This window comes from Pelophylax lessonae, assembly GCF_965119305.1.
Source record: "Pelophylax lessonae genome assembly, chromosome: 3".
Taxonomy (NCBI): Eukaryota; Metazoa; Chordata; class Amphibia; order Anura; family Ranidae; genus Pelophylax; species Pelophylax lessonae.
In genome coordinates this window covers 196717297-196737599 of record NC_138770.1, presented here as the reverse complement: position 1 = coordinate 196737599, position 20303 = coordinate 196717297, and the positions used below count along the sequence as shown (strand labels likewise).

The window sequence follows — 20303 nt, the reverse complement described above, 5'->3', positions numbered from 1 at the left end:
ATGATGATTTTATAGGCAGGAATAACAGGGAAAAAACCCTATCATGGATTCACCCACCATAACAGTATACCCCCAGGATGCAGACTAGAGATCCCAAACTGTAAAACACTCTGCAGCTAACTCCTGCTTATTGATTATATGCACCAACTGGAGAGTCAATAGCAGAATCCAGTGCATGGCAGCAAAATTACAGGCAAACACGACTTATTTTATCCAGTGGGGTCTGAGAACAGTCCAAGGTTTTGCCAAGGAGTCAACAGAATTCTAAGCGGCATTCAGAGCCATTATGACTATAGTGCAGTCGGAATCTTGAAGAATCATCATGGTGGGGTATCAGAGAGAAACCTCCATAGTAAGAAGGTAAGCCTCTCTCTGTAGAAAGAAAAGGTCTATCACCTTTTAACAATAGTAAAAAATAAAAAAAAAAAGAGGCTAGATAAAGTGGGAGGGGTTATTTAGGGGGATGTACTGATGTCCCCTACAGACTTACTTTTTTTGCCAGTGTCCAAACACATGAAGGTAGCTGTGTGAGTATTAAAGAGCCCATGTCTAATGCTGGACCACCAAGAATCTAACCTTTACCCTTTACCCCCCCCCCCCCAAACTCAAATTGAGGAATCAAGTTCTCCAACTCAGTGATATTCTGCCTAAGCAAGAGTAAACTATCTAGTCTCTCATTGTGAAGGATTGCCTTTGGGCACAGTTTCTGCAAAAGGCTTTGCTAATTTTGAATGACTTAGGACTTCTGCCCTGGGATCGTATGACAGGATATTTATTTGCTATGATTTCTACACTAAACAAGCAACTGCACTGAGCCAAACGTCTTATTTTTTAATTTTTTTTTTGGGGGGGGGGGGGTATTTAATGTACAGGCAACTATTAACATTTTAAATTTAAAGTAACTCCACTTTTATGGTGAAAAAAATCTTTTCCCTCTGGCCGATCTATGTACATTAAAAACCAAAAAGTGCAGCGCTGAAATCAGTATACAATTATATAGCTGAAAAGCTCATATAAAGAAAACAAAAAAGGAGAGGGGATAATGTCCAAATGAATAGTCCCAATATTAAGTGCAGAGATGTGAATCCACGTGCAAAATAACTTTCTTCCAGTGACACCAGGGAAAAGTGTAGGAAGGGGACACCCTTGTGCTCAGGTATAACAAGCAGCTTACCGAAATTCCGTGGCTGCTCAATTTAATGAGACAGCCTCTCCCAGCTAGTAGTAAACCAGTAGGTCAACCGATATCAAGCTCAGGTGCTTCGAAAGACTCCAAAAGCCGAAAGCCGTTTCCGGTGTGTTGTTAAACCGATCACATTAATATGTGGCACACTTGGAACTTCTCATATACTCCATTGAACGTAAAGCAATTTAAAAGACAAAAACAGGCATGTAGTATGTGCCGGTCATGGATCTAACCGCGGCGTCCCGCAAGTCTCCAGATCAGCATATGGATAAACGGCCGGCTTCGTTGGGGGGCGTGTGGCCGTTTATGTCTGGGATCGCCAACGTTTCGTCATAAGAAAGACTTCTTCTGGGCGTGACCCCAGACGCAACACACACGCCTATGTACCCCCACACCTATGTCACATGACGGTCACCTCTGCCAATGGGTGTTCAATCCCAGGGGGGCGGGAGTAATATGTTAATAACTCGATTCCAATAGGTTAAAAGACCAAAGGAAACCGTCTGGAGATAGGTGGTACAAAACGCTAACTTAATATTGGGACTATTCATTTGGACATTATCCCCTCTCCTTTTTTGTTTTCTTTATATGAGCTTTTCAGCTATATAATTGTATACTGATTTCAGCGCTGCACTTTTTGGTTTTTATTGTATTTTTTGAATCACTGTTAGTTGATTTTGTGCCAGCTGCTCACTATTGTTCTTAATCATTTGGTTTTCTGTCACATCTAGCGCGGAAATTTTTCTTCTATTTATATTACATTGATCTATGTACATTGCAGGGATTTAAATAAAATTTTGTTTCAGATTCCTATTTTTGTTATTCCCTGTGTTTTCTGTATCCATGTGAAGATAATTATGAAACCACTCCCATTAGATTCAAACAGCTGCTGCACCTGCAGGCTCCTATGAGGAAAATAGCAGGGTCTGCATTTCTTTAGAAGTGATTTGCATTTGGGAGTATCTCACCAAAAATCGAATTTTTGTTGCAGGAGGTGCCTGGTTCCCCTGCATCCCCGCGTGTGTGACCGGGCAGACCCGATGCCCGCCAGTCACTCGCAATCTTCCGGTGTAAACAAAGCCGCCTGTCATTCTCCCTGGTGTAACAGCAGAGATCATACAATCCTGCTATGTAGGATCGTATGTCTCTGTGGTTACATCAACAGCCACACCCCTTTACAGTTAGAAACACGCCCCTACGGACACACTTAACCCCTTGATCACTAATAAAATTAACCCCTTCCCTGCCAGTGTAATTTTTACAGTAACAGTGCATATTTATAGCACCGATTACTGTAGTAAGGTCACTGGTACCCCCAAAAATGTCAGTCAGGGGTCCGATCTGTCCGCCGCAGTCCCTCAAAAAAATTTTCGCTCTTTTTTTGTTTATAGCGCAAAAAGTAAAAATTGCACAGGTGATCAAATAGCACCAAAAGAAAGCTCAGTTTGTGGGAAAAAAAGGACGTCAATTTCATTTTAGGTAAAGCGTCGCAGGACTGCGCAATTGTCCGTTAAACTCACGCAGTGCCGAATCGCAGAATAGGCTCTGGTCTTTGAGCAGCCAAATCCTCCGGGGCTTAAGTGGTTAAACACAGTTAATATATGAAACATGGCGCCGCTCCCCGCTCATCTTCACCATGGCGCCACTCCCCGCTCATCTTCACCCCATATGAACATCTTTTCTGCAATATAAATACTGTAGCTTATTTTGTTCTGTTTATTCCCAATAACTACTGATAACAGTGGTTCATCTCAGTCATAGTTCCACGCATTCCCTGCCCTTTCAATTCTATTATTTCAGCCTACCTTGGCTTCAAAAAAGCTCTTGGCACCCTTAACACCTTCCGTGGATACATCAATTTCAGAGAGTTTGGCTAGCGACATTAGCCCGCTGTCCTCTTCCAGCTCCCCAGCTGCAGCTTTGCGGAATATTAGCAGAAACTGAAAAAAACAGGATATTTGAATTAAGAATCTCCAAAATATTAGGCAGATAATTTGTGCAATACATTCAAACATACTGTAAGTATATAGTGTAAAAAAAAAATAAAAAAATCTCTGAACTATTTATAGATAGATCAATAGCAACATACAGAACTTATGAAGGTGGATTTATTCTGACCAAATTATTTATTTTAATGTCAGTTTCCACCTAGAAGTGAAGTGCACCCTGTCTACTTTTCCCTGAGACTCTCAAGTGCTTGTAATCCATCAACAACTTGTATGCATTTGCATATACATTACCAGCTTGGCAAGAACAACTCTGCATTGCAAAACAGCTGGCAGAAAGCCCAAAAAGACAAAAGTTTCCCCACACTGCACAGTGGATAGCGCTATTTATTGCATTGCTCATAGGCCACACCCAACTATACTTTAACAAAAATGTAGGTGGACATTCTAAAGTGATTGTAAAATATTCCTCAGTCCAATTTTAAAATTCCTTCTGTAAAAAATAAATCACATTGAAAGCAACTAGCCCCGTCTCATATGTGATCCGATTTACACTTCAAACATCATTTTCCATTATTCAGCAAACAGATTTTATTCCTTCTTGGTCCCACTATCTTATTACACACATCACAGTAGTCCAATGTGTATTGCTGGGCACACTGGTAAGTAGACTCTCAACATTTTGGTACATTGGCAGCTTGTGTCTATTATCATCAGGCTATCAGGCACTCCTGTGTGCCTAGCACTGAGGCTCTATTGTGTATATACAGCTTCCCACACGGCTCACCTTGCTCAGTCTGCATCACTGACATTTGTGTAGTCAGTAGGAAAGAAGAATACTATTTTCCCACTTTTTTAAAATGTCAACCCTAATTGGGCTATATGTGGTCCAAATCGTGTGACTTTAAGATGTTGGAAGCAAACCGAATATAAAAGAGAATCTTTAACTTGTTATTGTTTTTTAAAGTACTACTATGATGCTGGGGAAGGGTCTAAATGAACGTCAGTGTTGCCCCAGAGTGATAACATTTACCCTGTTTTGCTTTTATAGGAGAAAGCAACTGGGCTGTTAGAATTTGTGCACCTTTTGAAAAATGTATGGTGTGGTTAAAAAGGGCAGGGTTTAAATTCAGGGTACGGTTGTGTGTCTGTCTTTTTGCTTATAGTAAATGAACCTCAAACTCTTAGAAGATAGAGAAGCATTTCTTTCCTACAGCAACCTGGAAACTCACTTTTTGTTCAAGGTACCCATGGCAGCCAATGGTCTTCTGCTCTGACTGCTCTAAACATCTTTGCCATGGGTTAATAGAGTTCTATGGGAACCTGGCTAGAACATGGCATAGATGGATGCATAGTTGCTGAGCTCCTGCGGTCTCACCATAAATTCGACACACTTATGATGGCAGACCATCCACTGCCTGTGATATCTGCTTAGACTGAGTGACAGGATTCTTGCTCACTAATTTCCAGCTGATGATCCCTGCCATGAGCAAAGCTTTGGAGTTGGCAGCCTCCACTTCCTCCTCTGGATTTCAATCCGACAGACTCCTGATGATTTTGGGATTTGAAGGGCTATATCAAGCCATATCAAGTCGCTCAGAAATAGAGAACTTTGTCCTACAGCTAGAAGCTAGGTACAAATCAAAGAAGCAGCCTCAACAAATCCATACATTGGAAAAACTACAGACTTGGAGCGTTCGTGCTTATCCCTCTCTGCCACATTACAAACTCTGCAGCAACAGTTAACCACATACGGGATGCATAAACATACTCTGTTCCTGCTACGCGATGACCTAGAAAATGTGAAAATCGACAGAATAATAATCAAAATCCAGGGAATGCCCAAGGAGGTACGGACCCACTTCCAACAGAAAAAAAAGCCTATATGCCAACATTTTGGCACTTTAGGCAACTTAGACCCATATTCTAAATATCCTCCCTTCCCTGCTATGACCCAACTTCTGTTGGCTTTCCCTTTCTCATCGCCCTACTCCAATGCCCTTTTTCACTCCCTATTACTTCACGTCCTTTTTTTCCTACCCAACCTGCTTCTCTCCCCACTTTAACTACCAGCACAACCCCCCCCTTATCAGAATCCCTCTTCTTTCCTCTCTCACTGTTACCATTCCTACCACTAGACAGTAGTGACCACAGCTGCCAAGTTCCTAGCTGACCATGAAGCGGATATCACCTCACCCCTCTCCCATTCCAATGGGAGGTCCTGAAAGCAGTTTTCAGGAAGGTTTTTCATTCAGAATGGAGCCCACCCCAAGAAAGAATGAGCAAGAGATATCTCCAAAGCCCACACAAGCAGTCCCAGTCACAAAACACCACTGCAGAGATCTCTGGTTAGACCATCTCTATCTACATAAACTATATAAACAGGCCTACAGAAATGATAGTAAAAAATGTGGCTAGTCTTTGGCAACATCTCTTCACCTCTGTAGCACCAGAATGTATTACCCCTCGACTAATAGCTCCTTATACACAACTGTATCCTCACGTTCCCACATCCTCCAAACATTCTTCATCATGCTTTATAAACCCCAGGCCAGGACCCTTTCACACACAGATCAGCAGCAACATTAACGCTCTTGCTGAATATGTGGTGGAAATGGTTATTCCCTTCATCAGTCTAATACCCAGGAGATTTGTCATGCACCTTGTGAGTTATAGTCAACATGGTCATGTAACTATTCTGAACTGGTCTTGTTAAGACCTGGAATCCCATGCCAAATGTTTTCCAAGCTAAAATAAGTGGTACTTGTAATGTACCTTATGTACTCCCTTCCCTTCTTTTCTACATTGTGTTATCTCCTATTTGTCATAAATTAACATTTGATAAACTCAGACTGAACAAAAAAAAAAAAATGAAAATGATTTCCTTCTTTTATTACTGTGTTTTTAAGTTTTCCCACATTTTTTGGGTTACTAACAAACATACAACTTACAATATGCATAAGGTTATGTATTGTGTACTAGCTGGGAGGATGCTGTATTCCTGATGTAACATACTAGAGCAGTTGTATACCGTAAAAAAAACAGGACTAGCATATTCTGGGATATTTTCACTGACCGGATGCTGGAATTTAGAAAATATTTTTGTAGGTTAGGGTTCAGCCCTGTACAAACGATTAACAAAACCTCTTTCAGACTCAATGTGGGAGGATGGCACAGTAGCAGCCTTCATCCCCACGCAGAGCCTTGGACAGTGAGGATTATATATAGTGTACAATGTACACCGTGTCTGAGCATAAAGAACTAAAAATCTGAATTCTTTCTTGCTTAAGTAACTATATTTCAGGAGGGGTAGACAGTTTTATACAAGTAAGTGTTTCGGGGATGTTATTTAATATTTTGGAAGTAATCAGCAAGGAAAGTGAAGTCAATTTTGCTTTAGTGCCACTTTAAATCTAAATCCAGTGAAAAATTTTCAGGTCTGTATCAGGTGTGCATAAATTACTTGAGCCATATCCCAGCATTTTAGCTCTGTTAGAATTTTGGTGTTAGATTTCTATGCAGTCCTTTGTGTCTTCATTCTACTTTGTGGATACCATAATCCCTTTTGTTTGCAATAGCTGTGGCTTTTGAGCAGAACTGGGATTTTTGAAGAGGATGATGCGGATATAATAAAGGAGCCGAGAATGGTCACATGACAAATTGTGAAAATTCACTCAAATCAGTGGCGGGACAAGGTCCTCCATCTCCCCAGCAATGGGACCCAAGTGGTTCTCCCCTCCCCCCCCCACCCCCACTCCACAAGGAGGACATGTTACCCACTATACCAGCAGCATTTTGTAACAAATATCTTTTTCAGCTAAATTGGTAAAGAAATTACTGCATAAACGTGCAAATAAATTCTGCAATGTTTAGAGTGCTTAAAGTTGATCTTCAGGGAGCGGAAAAAAACCCTTCCTTGCAGTGGAGCTGTTCCTGAACTACAAGGGTTAAAGGTCTAGGTCTATGAGGCCTGCCAAGAGTCTTTTTTTAATGGTTAAAATCAAATTATTATAAAGCTATGAAAATGCAAACAAATCCAAACCGAACATACACGAAAAAGCCATTTAAAGAGGTTGTACACCGAGAAAAATTTTTTTTTCTCTTCTTTACATCCTGAAAGAGAAACCCATAATGAGCTAGTATGCATCGCATACTAGCTCATTATGAAATACTTACCTTCGAACGAGCCCCCGCCGTGCCGTCCGCTTACCTGTATGACAGGCGACATGTATAGTCGCCCGTCTTCCGGGATCGCGACATCCGGCCATCTGATTGGCCGGAGCCGCGGTGACGTCACTCCGCACGCGCGCGGGAGCCGACGGTCACGGCACGGGGCTCTGAAGGAACGGCACGATCTGCCGTTCCTTCAGAGCGCATGCACCAGTGACGTCACTGGCTGCATTAAAGGTAAATATCTCCTAAACGGTACATGTTTAGGAGATATTTACAGTACCTATAGGTAAGCCTTAATATATGCTTACCTATAGGTACAACTTCCTGAGGAGGGTTTACTTCCTCTTTAAAAGGGAAACTCCAGTCAAAAATGAAATTGTTCCTATTAATAGTATGTTATATATCTTTATCTTTGATATTATTCATTTTCTGGCTAGCTGCTTGTCTAGCTTAGAAAGTCTTATCTAAGCTGGACAATCAGCTTCTTCCTGTTCTTCACGGACAACGCTATCTCCCTTTATCTGAATTTGCTAAACTGCCTTTCACTTCCTGAAAAGGTCGTCAGTCTTTCTTAGACAGACCTGCCAAGCCCCACCCCCACCCTCCTCCTGTTTCCATAGCCATGTTTAGGCTAGCAGCTTCTCCTGGGAGAGGTAGAGTGAAAGAGAGAGGGAGAGAGAGGAGGGTCAAGTTACCGGCACAATATATGAAAGAAATAAGGTACAAAAGGAACGTTTTTGAAAGTTTAGAAGGATACAGATCAATTTCTCTTGCTCATAACATGTGAGTAATGAGTTTTAGGCTCCGTTTCCACTAGTGCGATTAGTCATGCGACTTTTGACAAAAAGTCACATGACAAGTCACAGCCCATTGATTCCAATGGCACCCGTTCCAATCTATGCCACTTTGATCCAGAGAGTGTAAAGTTGGTTCAAAGCTGCACTCAAAGTCGCACTCTAAATCGCACAACTTAAGAGTCGCAGTAGTGAAAACGAAGCCACTAGGCTAGAGTTCGACCTTGGAGTGTGACTGAGTGCAGCTTTCATCCAACTTTACACTGTTTGGATAAAAGTAGCATCAAAAGTGGCATCAAAGTAGTGCAGGTACCTTTTCGAAGTTGCATAGATGGGAACGGGCGCCATTGAAATCAATGGGTTGTAACTTGTCATGCAACTTTGTGTGTTCAAAGTCGCAAGACAAGTCACACTAGTGGAAATGGAGCTTTGCTCTATGTTTTCACTATTGCCATTTAGAGTGTGACTTTGATCCAACTTTACACACTCTGGATCAAAGTCCCATCAAACGTTGCATCAAAGTAGTGCAGGTACCTTTTCAAGGTTGCTGATTTTCAAAGTCGCATAGATGGCAAAGGGTGCCTTGGAAAACAATGGGTTGTGACTTATCATGCGACTTTGTGTGTCCAAAGTTGCATTACAAGTTGACTTATTGTGGTTGCCTGTACTATCTATGATCATTGGAGACAGTGAGCTGAGACCCCAGAACACTTCCAGCTACACTGACAGTTGCACCCAGACCCCCCCCCCCCCCCCCCCGTGTCCTTTGTAGTTGGCTTTTTTTCTCATGAATTAGGATGTAGAATGTATCCTTACTGATGAGAGAACACTGGGCAGGAACCTGTTATCAGCTCCTCCCATTCTGTATATGCCCACTGGCTACACAGGAACAGTGCCCCTCCCTGGAAGTGATGTCACTAGCTTTCAGTAACCGCACCCACTTGCTGCTCTTGGACTCCACAGGAAGAGGAATTGAAGTCATGTGACAGCACTGAATACTGCAAAATAAAGGGAGAAAAACTGGGATTTTTTTATTTTGACACATAAGGCTGAACTCCACTTACATTGATTGCAGGGAAGAATTGAATGCATTAGGCTGTACTTCTGCTTTAATCTCTAGATTTATACTTATAAATAGTGGGGCACCCTATGATAGTCATACAGATCTGAAAATCATATACAAATGAAATAAACAGCTAACAAACTTAAAGTGTGGATTTCCACCCAAAAGTGGAACGTCCACTTTAAGCACTTCTCACCCCTTACACGCAATTACATTTGGCATGTCATTTTTTTTTTTTTTTTTTAGGGAGAGGGGCAGTTACCTAGTCTTGTGAAGCCGCAAGCTGTCACAGCCGGGTGCCCACACTAGTGATGCCGGCGTGAGGCGAGAGAGGAGCAAGGCGTTGGGCGGCTGCATCGCTGGATTGTGGGACAGGTGAGTGTGCATTTATTAAAAGTTACACTTTTTGTAGCTGCTGACTTGTAATAAAAAAAAAAAAAAAAAAAAAAAAAAAACTTAAAAACAACTGGAACTCTGCTTTAACTTCAAGTCAAAACCTAAACAAGAAAGAAAAAAAGAAAGAGAGAAAAAGAAAGAAAAAGGAAAAAGAAAGAAAAAAGAAAGAAAAGAAAAAAAGAAAGAAAAGAAAAGAAAAAGGACCACCTTAAGAGAAAAAGATGGATCTGCAAACAGGCTCTCCTCACTTAACGACCAGGTTCCGTTGCAGCGACCAGGTTGTTAAACAAATTGGTTGTTAAACGAGGAGCCACAAGTAATCAATATTTTAAGCATTCCTAACTACTGTACTGTACTCTGAAAAAAATGTCTAAACACAAAACTCCAACTCAATAACATTGTTTTAATTTGGATAAGTACAGAAAACAAAAAATATAAACAAAAATCATGTACTGTACAATACAATGGTGTAGTGTGCCCAAAAAGCTGGTTGTAAGTCTGAGCGGTCACTAAACAGGGAAGTCGTTAAATGAGGAGTGTGTGTATTACAAAATGTAATCCAGATTGCAACATGTTTATCCAGGCTATCGTGTTCCAGCGAATCCATTTCCAGTACCCATGCAGCCAAAGTAGACAACACTGAAGATTTCCAATATCTAGGGATTAGGACTCTAAATCAAAAAGCGGTTTTTCTTGACCTTATCCCCTGCTTCTCCCCTAAATTCCAGCACTGGACTGTCCTTTCCACATCCTCATGTCCAACGCAGGGCTACAGTCATTCCATTGGACTTGATGACATGCAACCACCAGAGCATAGGGGAGAAGAGGCTGCAGGCACCAGTGTTACATCCAGAAGGGATCCTGCTTAAAATTGAAAAAGTAAAACGGCTTTTTAGCTTTTTATGTCCCCCCCTTAGACCTAAAGGAACATTTAGCCCTTGCAAAACAATGCAAGAAAACTTTTCTGTGCTACTATGACAGCAGGAAATGCTGGAAAATAATGCTGGTGAAAGGAAAACTCACCAGAAGCAAAAAGAAGAAGAAAAAAGTAACATGAGATTGAACATAGCAGGTGAAAATAGCACTATTTCTTTCTCTTCAAACAATTTAAGAAGAGGTCTGGTATGGAAGAGGAATGGCCCAGAGCATTTCCTCTCTATATACTGAATATCGTGTGACATTTGTGACATGAGTCATTATGAAAGTATGAGATCTCCACCAACCAGTGGCATTTCAGTCAAAGCATATAATGGTGTGATTAAAAATTGTGACATCACTATACTAAAATCATGGAGCCAGCTCTTATTATCACAGAACACTGACAGCAACAAGAGGACTACAACTCACACTGTCTAGCTGATCTAAGGACCATCTACTTGCCTAGACCTTACCTGTCTAAATGATACTGTATATCTCCAGCCTATGTCTGCCTTCACTGCTCTCCCTGCCCATGCTGGACAGACAGAGGTGCAAAAACACTCATCAGAAGAAAAAAGGGAGAGTTTTAATAAGCATCAGATTTAATTTTTTTTTATGCTGGTGTCTCCGTTGAAGATTTACCCTTGCTTCCTGTAAAGGGTGTCAAGGTTATAAAACAGAGCAAATGTGAGGAAGAAAAAATGCTGCAGACAGGCATCAGACGTCAATAAAAATTGGACGCAAGCATTGGAGGATGCGATGAGGGAGCTTGAGAGCAGGGGGTCTTGGGGGGGAGCAACGAGGGCGGTTTGCATGTTATTTTAAGACAAGGTTGGTGATGTAGCTCAGGGCAGAGTTGTGGGTGGCTTTGTAAATATTTTTAGGTTTATTAGTTGGGTGATTGGAAGCCAGTGAAGGGATTGGCAGAGAGGGGTGGCGGACACTGAGCGGTTGGTAAAGTGGGTGAGTCTGGCAGCCACCTTCATGATAGACAAAGGTCTGTGTAGAGGTAGGCCAATGAGGAGGGAGTTGCAGTATTCCAGGTAAGAGATACGCTGTGTACATAATGTAGTCTTAATGTGAGTCAGTGTTAATTTCGTCTACTAAAACGTTTTTGTCGACTAAATTAACACAATTTTAGTCGACTAAATTAACACAATTTTAGTCGACTAAAATACGACTAAAACTAAAATGGCATTTTAGTCAAAAGACTATAACTAAAACTAAATCGAAATTTGCTGCCAAAATTAACACTGGTGCATGCTGAAAGCTTAATACCACCATAAATAATAACATATTAGATTTTTCACTCCAGGACCAGCAGTAGTATATAATGAGTTTGGAAATTGTAGAGAAATGCTTAAATAATGCATTACAAATTACAATTGAACTACACCCATTCGATTATAGATGACTAAAAACGTATTGGAGTTTTAGTCGACTAAAAACGTATTGGAGTTTTAGTCGACTAAAAACGTATTGGAGTTTTAGTCGACTAAAAACGTATTGGAGTTTTAGTCGACTAAAAACGTATTGGAGTTTTAGTCGACTAAAAACGTATTGGAGTTTTAGTCGACTAAAAACGTATTGGAGTTTTAGTCGACTAAAAACGTATTGGAGTTTTAGTCGACTAAAAACGTATTGGAGTTTTAGTCGACTAAAAACGTATTGGAGTTTTAGTCGACTAAAAACGTATTGGAGTTTTAGTCGACTAAAAACGTATTGGAGTTTTAGTCGACTAAAAACGTATTGGAGTTTTAGTCGACTAAAAACGTATTGGAGTTTTAGTCGACTAAAAACGTATTGGAGTTTTAGTCGACTAAAAACGTATTGGAGTTTTAGTCGACTAAAAACGTATTGGAGTTTTAGTCGACTAAAAACGTATTGGAGTTTTAGTCGACTAAAAACGTATTGGAGTTTTAGTCGACTAAAAACGTATTGGAGTTTTAGTCGACTAAAAACGTATTGGAGTTTTAGTCGACTAAAAACGTATTGGAGTTTTAGTCGACTAAAAACGTATTGGAGTTTTAGTCGACTAAAAACGTATTGGAGTTTTAGTCGACTAAAAACGTATTGGAGTTTTAGTCGACTAAAAACGTATTGGAGTTTTAGTCGACTAAAAACGTATTGGAGTTTTAGTCGACTAAAAACGTATTGGAGTTTTAGTCGACTAAAAACGTATTGGAGTTTTAGTCGACTAAAACGTATTGGAGTTTTAGTCGACTAAAATGTCGACTAGCGGCTTCCCATGGGGGCACTCATACGCGTTTGATTCCGCCCCCCGCTCGCTCGTTGCTGGCTTTGGATTGACCGCACTGGAAGCCAATGGCTGCCAATGCCCCAGCAAAGTGAGGGGAGAGAAGAGCTGCACAGTGCTGGATCGAAGGAGGGCCCAGGTAAGTAAATAAGGGAGGGGGAGGGGATGCTGATGCCTAAACATTTACCTAAACATTTTTTACCTCAATTCAAGGAATGCATTAAGGTAAAAAAGGTTTAGGCTTTAGAACTGCTTTAGTCTCTAAATTCAACCTTAACAGGTCCAGGTAAATGTAAACAGCATGGCATGCAGTTCTTTGCACAGAAGAAGCCCATGTATGTGTAAGAATAAGGGGCATTTTTTTGGTATTGTATTAACTGATTCAAATCAAGTGTAAAAAAAAAAAAAAGAAATACAAGGTTACCTCTCGGAAGTTTAGTTTAGAATCAAGGTCTTCATCTACTTCCTTGATCATGTTCTTCAACCCTATGTGTGTCTGTGGAGCTCCCAGCTTCTCCATCATCAGCTTCAGCTCCATTAAGTCTATGAAGTTATCACGTCCTGTGTCATACCTGCAGAGGAAGCATTAAAGGTCACACACTAGATGCAAAATATTAAAGAGGTCTCAAAACCCCACAAAAAAAGTCAGTTTCTGATATATTCCCCCCCCCTGGCAAGGTTCAAATCAGAATCCCAAAGTCAGACATGCTATGCGTAGTGAATCTTAGGGCTCTTTCAGACAGGCAGTAAGCTTACTGCCCTCTGAAAAGCGATTGAAATGGATCTCTTTTTAGAGGACAGCATAGCAGCATTTGGCAGGCATTCAGGAGGTGTTACTGCTGCCTCCGAACGCATGTTTTTTTTTTACCGAATGGCAATTATACATTGCGGGACCGTGCTGCAACTGCAAGCCAAGCATTGGACTTGTGGCTCAGTTCCATTCATCTGGACGAGTTTGGCAGGCAGTGCCACCAGTAAAATACTGCAGCCCAAGTTAAAAATGCTAAAGCCTTGAAGCAAAGCATTGCAGGTGTGAAATGTGTAGAGCTCTGTCAGGCTGAAATATCAGAATTATGGTACCACCATGGGCGGTAAAACTGCAGCCATCTAATTTTACTGCCCTCCAGCCACCAGTGTGAAAGTGCCCTAAATGTAAGACTTTATAGACTAAAATATGGCCATAGAAACACAGGGTTGTCAGATGTAGGCTCAATTCAACCTCCCCCAGGCATCTATGCAATCTGCAGAGCCCCTATACATGAGTGACCTGCCAGTTCTAAGCATTCTACATAACAGGTACTTGTAATATCAGTAGGTTAGTAAAGTATTGGTATTCCACTATTTTAGACACCACAACAAGTACTTCTGAAGGCTATAAATAAGGATAGCATTATCTTAAAGAAAAATAAGAATCACAACTCCAAACACTTATTACAAGCATTTTTTTGGAGGTTTTTGCAGGTGTTTGGAGGCAGGCATTGACATCCAACAGAAACGCCTGTAAAAAAAAAAAAAAAAAAGCTCATGTACTTTGAGCTTCAGCCGTTTTGCTTTATGCTAAAAAAATCGGATTTTTGTAAGATCTTACCGTAAAATCCTTTTCTCTTAAGCTCATTGACAGACGTAGTCTTCTTGATTCTCAAGAGCTGGGTTATGTTGTCTCCGCAGGAGTAGGACTAGGCAGAAAGACAAAACGTTCTGGCTTCACCTTAGGGGCAGTCCCTGAGGGTATATCCTCCCTCTCTCTGCTACAGGGAATCAGTTCTGTTCTAAAGCAGTAACAGAGAATTTAACCCAAACCAACTCAATGATAGAGGGGCGGGTACTACGTCTGTCAATGAGCTTAAGAGAAAAGGATTTTACGGTAAGATCTTACAAAAATCCGATTTTCTCTATCGCTCATTGACAGACGTAGTCTTCTTGATTCTCAAGAGCTGGGACATCCAGAAGCAGTGCCACAAATGAGGGGTGGGATTGACAAAAATCAAAATCCAATCTAGAAGGCCCAACCGGTGCCAAACTAGAAGTTTTAAAGGCTCATTATAAACAAAGAATCAGACTCAAAAGAAAAATTTCCAACGGAAAAAAACCCTCGAGGCAGACCACTGGTCTCCTCAAATGGCGGCCTGCAAAACCTTGCGGCCAAACACGGCATCAGATGATGCCATTACATCAACTTTATAATGTTTTGTAAAGGTATGCACCGACGACCAGATAGCCGCCTTGCACACCTGGACCACTGACGCCTGATGGCGAAAGGCCCATGACGCACTAAGCGCCAGAGTGGAGTGCGCCTTAACAGGGAACGGGGGCTCCCGACCCTTAATAGAATAAGCCTGTACCACCGTCTGTCTGATCCATTTGGAAATGGTCGCGGCAGATGCAGGCAACCCCTTTTTGGGTCCATCCGGGATCACAAAAAGTGAATCCGTCTTGCGAAACGAATCTGTCATTTTTAAGTATACCCTGATCGCCCGGACCACATCCAAGGAGTGTAAAGCAAACTCCCGAGGATGACTGGGCTTAGGACACAGGGAAGGTAATACAATTTCTTCATTCAGATGAAATTCTGAAACCACTTTTGGTAGGAAGGATGGATTCGGACGAAGAACCACCTTATCTCTATGAACCACCAGATATGGGGAACGACAAGATAATGCGGCCAGTTCTGACACCCTGCGTGCAGAAGTAATAGCCACCAAGAAGGCCACCTTCTGGGACAACGTAGGTAGAGGAATCTCCCTAATATCTTCAAAGGGAGGTTTCTGAAGAACCGACAATACTAAATTAAGATCCCAGGGTGGTAATGGCGCACGCACTGGCGGAGCCAGATGTCGCACCCCCTGGATGAAATTCCGCACCAAGGAATGAGTAGCCAAAGGCTTCTGAAAGAAGATAGCTAATGCTGAGACCTGACCCTTGATAGTACTCAAGGCCAGTTTCTGCTCAACCCCTTGTTGCAGAAAAGCTAATATTCGACTAACCGAATAAGACCGTGGACGGAACCCCAGAGGTTCACACCATGCAATGTAGGACTTCCATGTACGATGATAAATCTTTCTGGAAGTCGCTTTCCTTGCTTCAACTAGAGTAGGAATAACTGAAGCTGACAAACCTTTGTCCTTCAGCACCTGGGTCTCAATAGCCAGGCCGTTAAAGCCAGCGATCGTAAAGCAGGATGGAAGATCGGTCCCTGAGACAGTAGGTCCTCCCTGAGAGGAAGTCTCCACGGGACGTCCGCCACCAGTCTGACCACGTCGGCGTACCAAGCTCGACGAGGCCAGTCCGGAGCTACCAGAATTACTGGAATTCCTTCCTCCTCTATCCTGCGAAGAAGTCTTGGCAGTAACCCGAGAGGAGGGAAGGCATACATTAGCTGGTATTGCCCCCACGGGGCGATCAGTGCGTCTGCAGTCTCTGCTAGAGGATCGCGGGAGCGAGCCACGAATCTCTGTACTTTCCTGTTGAATCGTGATGCCAACAGATCCACATCCGGGGTGCCCCACCGTAGGCACAACTGGTGGAAAACTTCTGGATGGAGGGACCATTCCCCCTGATCCAGAGTCTGACGGCTGAGATAATCTGCCTGCCAATTCTCCACCCCCGGAATGAACACCGCAGAGATAGCTGGAACAAATCGTTCCGCCCAGCGAAGAATGCAAGCCACTTCTTGATAAAGAAAAAGGGAATGACCCCCTAGAAGGGTGGGACTTTAAAGGTAACTAATAAGGATCTTTCGAAAAAGATGGAATTAATTAAAATATTTTAACAATTTATTGAAAAAAGTGTGAATGTAAAGGATCAATCAAACAATAATAATACATTCAATGTACAATACAATACAGTTGCAGATGCATGACAGAGTCCAACGCGTTTCAAAATTTGTATAGTACCAAAATCTTCCTCAGGGAGTCTGTATGTTTTCCTGGAAAGCATAATCATATGCCAAAAGTGAATCCAAGAGAACAAAAGCAAAATACAAAAACATACATTGGTGTGTTACATCAATCATATCAAAGTTTTTGCATATGCGACAACATGTTGTTCCATCTCAAGAGGTAATATATCAAGGGGGAAGAAAGAGGGGGGAAGGGGGGGGGGGAAAGAGGAGGGGGTGGGGGGGGGGGAAGGGGAAAGGGAAAAGAGAGGGTGGTGGGAGAGGGGGGGTGTGTACACATACCGGCAAATGTCCGGAGCCGCTCATATTGTCCACGGAGGGATATGTAGGGGTCCCGCAGGGTGGGAGCTAGAATCAGGTATTTGTGTTATTTTTATTTTTATATCCTCTATAGCCTGTAAATAATAGTGCAGTGTCAGAAAAATTCACTCCAAGGATGAATTCCCTTAAGTATATGATTACGGATCACTTCACCTGTTATAATGATCCAAACGGGGGATAGGTGTGTAAAAATACGGAAGAAAGGAATTCTTCAAGTGACGGAGAGGATTCCAGTCACCTTTGGTTATCCTAACCTAGAGGTGCCTATTAGGACTTAATAGATGGTGACCCCTGAAAGCAAAAAAAAGGGGGGAAAAAAACCATAGAACGAGGAAGTACTGGAGAGCAGAGAGCTCTAAATATAAATTATCCACAGTTGGAATTATTTTGTTATTTGGGGTATCTTACCTCCGTGTAGATAAAAAGTGAATAACAGCCAAATCCAATGCCACTTCAGCAGATGAAGTATCTACTTGGGGGTGTGCTTTTTGTCCCAGAGTGGTTCAATATAGATATTGGTATTCTGCTTGTGTCTAAAATATAGAAAGTTTTATATTGCATCTATCTGGTTACCTATCCAGGATATTGTATACAGCAGGAGTGTCCCCAATAAAAGTATAAATACAAATACCGTAGGATGAAATGAGGTGGCAGACACCCAATGACAATGTCTTCCAAGCGGGGACGGATGAAAACCCCCACGGCTGATAGTACAGCTAGTGGGGTTCGCCCATTGATCTGAAGGAGTAAATGTATATAAGGTATAAGATAGGGTTCACCTTGGTAGAAGTACCCAAAGCATTCCAACGATCAAAAATTCCCCAAAAAGATTACTTACTCAGCTGTAGGGAAGGTTGGAGGAACGACAATTCTGTCCTATCACGGAGAGATCACTCACCGGACTGATTCTCGGCGTTCCCTTAAGTATCATAACGAGGCCCGTGATTTGCCGATAGGCATCGCGAGGTTTAGAGTGATGTCGTCATTTCCGTCTGTTTAGTCTCGAGAAAAATACCGCGAGTCTAGGACGGTGACATCACATCCGGTTTGGGCGTATAATCCAGCACTTCACGGGACATAGCCGCGGTGATGGACTTCCGCCCTCACTTACAGAAGGGGCGAGATAGTAATACCCGCCCTTGATTCTAATAGTTGGTACATCTAGATGCAAATAGGGCAATAAAGTGTTTTGACAAAGTGTGATTCCAACTAATAATATGTCGGAGTCATAATAATAAAAATTATACGAAAGTTTCAAGAGATGCCAATTTCTCATTGTGGATACTTGGCCTAGTCGATACAAAAGGGGAAATCTTATCAGATATCGCCCCGGCACGGGTGGTGGCGTTTAACCCTTGGATGGTCGGGGGTTCAAGCATGGAATTCCCACAAAGATTGTAGGAAATTGATCCAGCTATATAACGCATATGCTCTCCAGATAAAGAATGGGACATCCAAAATCAATTTTGGGTCCCAGGGAGAGTGGTCTCACCCGTGCCGGGCTCCCAAGCTGCGGGATATCTCTCCAAAAAACTAATATGAAAACACCCTCTCTTTTCCCTTTCCCCTTCCCCCCCCCCCACCCCCTTCTCTTTTCCCCCCCCCCCCCCCTTCCCCCCTCTTTCTTCCCCCTTGATATATTACCTCTTGAGATGGAACAACATGTTGTCGCATATGCAAAAACTTTGATATGATTGATGTAACACACCAATGTATGTTTTTGTATTTTGCTTTTGTTCTCTTGGATTCACTTTTGGCATATGATTATGCTTTCCAGGAAAACATACAGACTCCCTGAGGAAGATTTTGGTACTATACAAATTTCGAAACGCGTTGGACTCTGTCATGCATCTGCAACTGTATTGTATTGTACATTGAATGTATTATTATTGTTTGATTGATCCTTTACATTCACACTTTTTTCAATAAATTGTTAAAATATTTTAATTAATTCCATCTTTTTCGAAAGATCCTTATTAGTTACCTTTAAAGTCCCACCCTTCTAGGGGGTCATTCCCTTTTTCTTTATCAACTAATCTAGGGATTATGGTAACACAATATCTGAGAATTACCCACATACCTGTTTCATATGCAAGCCACTTCTTTGGCCGCTCGGACACTCTTGGTGCCCCCCTGGTGATTGACATAAGCCACGGCCGTGGCATTGTCCGACTGGATCCGAACCGGGCTGCCCTGGAGCTGCTCGTTCCAGTGAATCAGACAAAGTCTGATCGCTCTCAGTTCCAATACATTTATCGGCCACCTGGATTCTTCCAGGGACCAAAGTCCCTGGACAGATAACTGACCGAGAATTCCTCCCCATCCGGATAGACTGGCATCCGTGGTCACTATCGTCCAATATATTGGCAGAAATGACTTTCCCTGGCTGAGAATCGGAGACCGAAGCCACCAGACCAGAGACTCTCTGGTCTGTTTGCTCAATCGGATCTGATTGTCCAGGGATTCCGGATTCCGATTCCATCTGAGAAGAATCTCTTGCTGAAGAATTCGGGTATGGGACTGGGCAAATGGGACTGCTTCGAAGGAAGCCACCATCAACCCCAGAACCCTCATGCAAGTTCGAAGAGAAGACCAGCTGTTGGATAGTAACAACTGGACTGCTAATTGAATCTTCCGGAGTTTCCCTACCGGAAGAAAAACTCTTGTCCTGACTGTGTCTAGAATTAGACCCAGATATTCGAGCCTCTGGGTGGGAACCAGAAATGACTTTTGCTGGTTCACCAGCCACCCGAATTCCTGTAAAGAAATTATAGTAATTTCTATGTTTTGTAGCAAGGTCTGAGGACACTCTGCATGAAGCAGAAGATCGTCTAGGTAACCAAGAATCGATATGCCTCTTTGGCGCAGTAGTGCCAACATTGGGGCCAACACCTTCGTGAAGACCCGAGGAGCCATGGCGAGACCGAAAGGTAACGCCACAAACTGATAGTGGTTCTCTTCTACGGAAAAACGTAGAAACCGCTGATGTCCTGCGAAAATGGGAATGTGAAGATATGCGTCCTTGATGTCTATGGACGCTAGGACATCCCCTGGATGCAGGAAGGCTGCTACTGTGCGAATGGACTCCATTCTGAATTTTCTTATGTTGACAAAAGAATTGAGTGCCCTTAAGTCCAGAATTGGACGCACTTTGCCCTCTTTCCTGGGTATTGTAAATAGGTTTGAATAAAACCCCTGAAAACGTTCTGTCCAAGGAACGTGGACTACCACTCCTTGTTGTAGTAAATCCGTGACTGCTCTCCGCAGATCTTCTAAACGATCCGGGGATAGTCGAATATTGGAAGGGAAGAATCGCGCCGGTGGGAGAGATCGAAACTCGATCTTGTACCC

At 42.4% G+C, this 20303-nt stretch overlaps 1 protein-coding gene across 1 annotated transcript in view; it reads right to left on the bottom strand.

The window, feature by feature from the left end:
• The window catches only part of EFHD1 (EF-hand domain family member D1), a 55651-nt gene that overhangs the window by 9800 nt on the left and 25548 nt on the right, over positions 1-20303 (bottom strand). Inside the window, exons 2-3 of the mRNA XM_082251946.1 lie at positions 13158-13305; positions 2992-3126 (exon numbers count right to left, since the gene is read on the bottom strand). Coding sequence (XP_082108072.1) covers positions 2992-3126; positions 13158-13305 — 283 coding nt within the window. The remainder of the gene's footprint in view (positions 1-2991; positions 3127-13157; positions 13306-20303) is intronic.